Raw genomic sequence first — 5,809 nt, forward strand, 5'->3', positions numbered from 1 at the left:
GTATTATTTTATGCTAAATACCATATATAATTCATATTTACTATGTTTTTTTAACTTTTCTTTAGATTTAAATAAAAAACTAATTTTTTCTCGAAATTACGGAATTGTTAATTAGATTTCGGACTTGTTTTTGAAATTCTAGATTTTTTTTGTTTTCTAAAATCCAAAATTTTAGTTCGAAATCGAAAATGTATTTTTTATCATTGCGAAATGTATTTTTTTTATCAGAATAAAATGTTTTTTCGAAATGTGATTTCGAACAGAATGGTTATTTTTTGCTAAAAATAATTTTTTTTTTAATAATTTGAAATTCACATTAGTCAGATTATTAATTTATGATTAATGCCTAAATAACAATGTAGTTATAAATAGCGTCAATTTGAAGGAATATCTTATCGTATAAACAACAAGAAATTTCTGTTTTTTTCAACTACGGCAACGAATCTTGGACAAGAGAAGAAGATGGAGAAATCCATGGGAGATTCGCGTAGCAACAGAGCAGCTGTTCAAGCTACAAATGACGATGCTTCCGCCAGCAAATTGTATGTTAATCGCATATCATTTTCCCTAAATTTCATCCCATTTCATTTAGGTATTCCCCTATGCTGTAAATAATAGGGTTCCCGAAGTAAACCTCAAATTGAGATTGATTTTGGATTAGGTTTTATCACATGTTCGAATACCGGGCACCGATTGAAATGGTAAATGTCGAAATGTTTCGATCTAAACCCATTTTTTGCGAAATTTTATACATACAAGTATGATGATTCGAAACGTTGTTCAATCGGCTATTGGCTCACCATATTCCATGGGATGTGACCGGAATCGGAATTCAGTTCCATACCAATCCCACATGTGGTTGCAAATGAGTATGGAAATCTAATCCTTTGACTATGGAATTCAACATTCTTTCCTAAAACCCATGAAATTCAATGCCTTTTGTTAAAAATACTCAATCCCTTCTATATTAAGCATCATTTGTGAGTTACATTTGTAAAACATCCAGTTTATACATTTTTGGAAGATAACATTAATTGTATTCTATGGATGGCTGAAGGTCTTGTGTGAAGAAAAAATATATCAAAGATGACTATGTACATTTGTTTGTAAGGAGGCCTGTGAGAAGATCTCCAATTATAAATCGTGGTATGCTTTTCTCTTATTATATTATCATAAACTAGAGCTTACATTAGTCAGTGTTGAAATGGTTGTTTTTTATTCCTTTGACTCTGTAGGTTACTTTGCTCGTTGGTCAACTTTCCGGAAGATTCTGAATCAATTTCTGAATTGTGAGACAAAATCAAATGAATATCATGTGAAGAAGCAGATTTTATCATTGGGAGCTGGTTTTGATACAACATACTTTCAGTTGCAGGTTTCTCATTACTACATACACCTTTTGTTTAAATGATTTACATATCTTCCTGTTGTATTTTTGAGGAATATTCTGTTGCTTTTTTATGATTTACTTGAATGGTTTGATACAACATAGTACTAAGTAATGTTGAGGGTAGTTTAGTCCTTTCAGTTGTGGTTTGAAACGTTTTTTTAGATATTTGTTTCAAAATCAAAACTAACTCTTTTTGGTTTAAAAAGTTGTATTACTATTCTTCTTTATTTAAATTTAAATCACTTGCAGGATGAAGGAAAGGCGCCACATTTATACGTTGAACTAGATTTCAAGGAGGTGAGAAATTGAAAAACTAATTTTCTAACTTTATTATTTGTTTATTTATGGATTAAAAAACTTCCAATTAATATAGGTAACTTGTAAAAAAGCAACAATTATTGAAACTTTTGCTCAATTAAGGGAAAAAATCAGTGAATCAGCCTCGATTTGTCGAGGTAAATGCAACTCCCTTTTAATAGTTCTTCAATCTACAAATGCTTTCTTTATTGAATAATGTTTAAAGATGATAATAAAAAATATATATGAAGATGGGATTTGCAATAATTTGTGCAGAAAAAGGAGAAGTAATTAGTGATAATTACAAACTTCTACCTATTGATTTGAGAGATGTAGAAAGCTTAAATGAACTCATATCAGCTCATATGGATCCGAGGTATGTGCTAAATCATAGTGTTTAGTATAATGGAATCAGGGAAGGAAGGAATGGAATTAAGAAAAAAACTGTTTGTTTTGATCAATGGAATGGAATGAACCATTCCTGAAGGAATGTGATCCCTTCTTGTTTTTTTAAATTTCATTTTTTTTTCTAAAATTATCATGGAATGTAATGAAAATTTTCAATGTAACCCAATTTTATTTGTGTAATTTTAACATCACAAATCTTTTTGAAAAAATTCATTATTTTGGTTAAATTAACATTTTATCTTTGAATAATAGCTAAAAATTATCTTTTTTTATTACTTATTTGGGTTTTAATGAGCCTCTGTTATCTTTCAATTTCGTTACATTTGAAAATAAAAGTTTGTTGATTATAATTAAAATAATGTATAGAGTAGGATTTTAAATTATGCATTGTGCGTACATTTTACATATAATATAAGAAATTCATATAAAATGCATTCCATTCTGTCTACAAGATTTTTTTTTTTGTCATTTTCAAAGGGTATTTTCGACAATTAGTCATAAGTTATAGACTATTTTTTTGTAGATTGAAGATGTGTATATCATTGTTGATCACCTTAATTAATAGATAATTTATGTTGGATATTTTGCAAAAAAGAATCAAATGTCCCAAAAAGTGAGATTGTATATTTTTCAGGGTTAACCTCATATAGACCTTATATTTTGTGTTTCTTCCGGATTAAACCTCAACTTTATTTTTTCCTTTAAAAGACCTTGTATTTTTTCATTTTTTTCCAAAAAAAACACTCAACTGTCTTTTTTTCCAAAAAAACCCCTCAACCTTCTTAACTGTTTCCGAAAAAACCCTCAACTATTTTATTTTTTTCCAAAAGAAGTTTACAAGTTTTTTCGGAAAAAAAAGGGTTAATCTCATAAAAGACTTTATATTTTGTGTTTTTTCCAGATTAAACCTCAAGTTTTTTTTTGCCTGAAAAAGACCTTGTATTTTATTCATTTTTTCCGAAAAAGCCCTTAACTTTGTCTTTTTTTTTTTTTTCCAAAAAAAACCCTCAACCTTCAAATTTCTTAATGTTTCCAAATAAATCCTCAACTTTTTTAGTTTTTCCTGAAAAAAACCCTCACCACATTTTACAACTTTTTTTAGAGAAAAATGACTAAAAGGGCCAGATCGGAAAAAAAGAAAAAAATATAAGGTCTTTTATGAGATTAACCCTATTGTTAAAATATAGGGAAGGAGGTATAATTGTTTTGTTAATTTTAAATTTAAGCTTTAATGCTACTAATGTTAGCATCAGCTTGCCAACATTTATAATTGCAGAATGTGTGTTAATATACTTGGATCCTGAATCAAGTCGTGCTATTGTTCAATGGGCTTCAAAAACATTTTCCACATCAATATTCTTCTTATATGAGCAGGTATTTTGACTAAAATACCCTTCAATAACTCTTTTCAAAAAAGTTCAATATTTTTTTATGGAATAAGTAAATTTAGCTTGAAATGTTCACAAAAACGAGAATTTTAGACGTGAATAGTATCTTCTTCTGTTCTTAACTTATGTTGTGAAATATAATTTTTTTGTTAACTTAGTAAATTAGGTTTTCTTAGCTTTTTAATAATATATATATATATATATATATATATATATATATATATATATATATATATATATATATATGCTTTTTATATGTTTTATCATATTTTATTTTCCTGTAAAACAGATTCTTCCTCATGATGCTTTTGGGCAGCAAATGATCAGAAATTTGGAGGTAATTTGGATGCTATTTTTTGTCCTATAAAAAGAAAAATTAAACTTTTAAACAGGCAGATAGTTCAAAAGAAAGTTGTTAACTACAATAAACTTTATAACAATCATGACACACTTTGGGGAATGGAAGGAAAAGCTGAGGGCAAATTTGTAATTTGTAAAAAAGTTAGGACTTTATAGGAAAAGTCTCGTTTCTCCAACTTTCTCTTTTAAGTCATTCTTTATGCATTAAGTTAAAGTGTTGAATAGGTAAACGATGTCTCTAAGGGAGTAAGTGTTGTATACACAAATATTGACTGTTTCTTTGTTGGATTGAATAATTTGTTTGAATGTGAGTAAATGACCATTTTACCCTTCTAACACTATCTTGATGTGAATTTATCTTTCTTAAGAGTCGAGGGTGTGGATTATTGGGTATTTATGATACACCAACATTGAATGATAAGGAAAAACTTTTCCTTGAACGTGGTTGGCAGGTATTTTTTTTTAAGGGTTAAATGCAAGAAATAGCAATGTACTTTCATTAAATCTGTTTATTCTATAAATATAATAAACAAATAAATGAAAGTATATTGCTATTTCTTGCATTTACCCTTTACTTTTGATGCTTTCTTTTGTATTAAGTAATAAGATAAAAGTATGTTGCTATGATGAGTTTTAGAGAGCTGATGCTTGGGATATGTTGAAGATCTATACAAGCTTCATTGATCCTCAAGAACGTCAAAGGTATTTGGTTTTTTTTATCTTTATATTTTTTTTTTAAATGTGTTTAAATTGTGAATGTTTTAAGAAGCTTTTTTGGTTTTTGGTTTCTTATTTTTTTGGTTAATTAGGATTGAACGATTGGAATTGTTTGATGAGTTTGAAGAATGGTACATGATGCAGGCAAGTTTGTTAAATTTTAATTTTTAAATTAAAAAAAAAAACAAATATCTTTTTTGTATTGTGCCATTTACATCATATCTCATTATATTATAGAAGTCTACTTCTTTCATTGTGTTTGACTTTTGAAAGTCAAACTAACATTGATGATTTTTTTCAGGAGCATTATTGTGTGACTATTGCAATCAACGATGCCATGGTATGTTTTTTCATATATTATATTATAAAACTTTGAATTTGACAGAAATAACTTTTTATTTTATTTTATTATTTTATTTTTTTGATTTTTATTTCAGGGAATGTTTGAGAATTTTGGTTTTCCGAAAGATCAATCGGTGATTGCAGCTGTATCTCCATGAAAACTGAAAAGCCATGTGCTTTGTTGATGTTGTATAATCAAGATTTTGAAATTAGTGGATTAGACACAGGGTGGGTCACGTGACTGGCACGTGGTAAACCAAATACTATGAATGTTCCTAAATGGGAAAGCTTGATGTGTGTGGTTCGTTGAATGTTTTGGTTGAATCTTCCAAGAAAAGATTGCTTGTTCCCTATTTGGTTTAGGTTTTCAGGGGTGAAAATGACTTTTCACGTGGGTTTGTTAACTTGTTGGTCCTTTATATTCTATATTTTCTTTGTGGTCCTCGGAGTACACTGTGCACGTGAAAACTTTTTTTTTTCTTAAAAATACTTTTATAGATTTTTTTTTATATATAAATAGATTACTTAATTCTGAATAATAAATAATTATTAACAAAACTCATTACTGATAAAGAACATGATAATGAGCCCACTAATTTGGAGAAGCCCAACGGGTTTAATTCATGGAAAGTCTATAGAAGGAGGCCTAAGCCACGTGGTGGGGAGTGATTGTTCTATTGAGAATTCTGTTAGAGGGAGGAGATCTTTATAGGTCATGAGGATGTAATAGTGATATCATCTTTTTCCATTCTAGTATTGTAATCGGCTCTGAGAGCTTGGGCAGGAAGACTCATTTTGGAGCTTCTCTGATTTGGAATTGAAATAAAAACATCCATCCCTCTCATTCTTTGTTTTCATTTTCTCGAATCTTGTCAATCGGTTCTATTGCCGCTTACCCTTTCTCTCC

General features: G+C 28.8%; 1 protein-coding gene across 1 annotated transcript; it reads left to right on the forward strand.

Annotated features, from left to right (window-relative positions):
• Window positions 1–390: 390 nt before the first annotated feature.
• On the forward strand, window positions 391–5,306 carry SBI1 (Leucine carboxyl methyltransferase). The gene is made up of 13 exons (XM_079086939.1): window positions 391–542; window positions 1,058–1,146; window positions 1,236–1,375; window positions 1,640–1,687; window positions 1,764–1,845; window positions 1,964–2,063; window positions 3,349–3,469; window positions 3,773–3,820; window positions 4,212–4,295; window positions 4,481–4,545; window positions 4,653–4,704; window positions 4,862–4,900; window positions 4,998–5,306. Exons 1-13 carry the CDS (start codon window positions 463–465, stop codon window positions 5,058–5,060), a joined length of 1,011 nt encoding a protein of 336 aa, XP_078943065.1. The 5' UTR covers window positions 391–462; the 3' UTR covers window positions 5,061–5,306.
• The last annotated feature ends 503 nt before the right edge of the window (window positions 5,307–5,809 follow it).

Source organism: Lactuca virosa, chromosome 3 (assembly GCF_052849685.1).
Source record: "Lactuca virosa cultivar CGN04683 chromosome 3, Lactuca_virosa_CGN04683_v6, whole genome shotgun sequence".
Classification (NCBI taxonomy): Eukaryota; Viridiplantae; Streptophyta; class Magnoliopsida; order Asterales; family Asteraceae; genus Lactuca; species Lactuca virosa.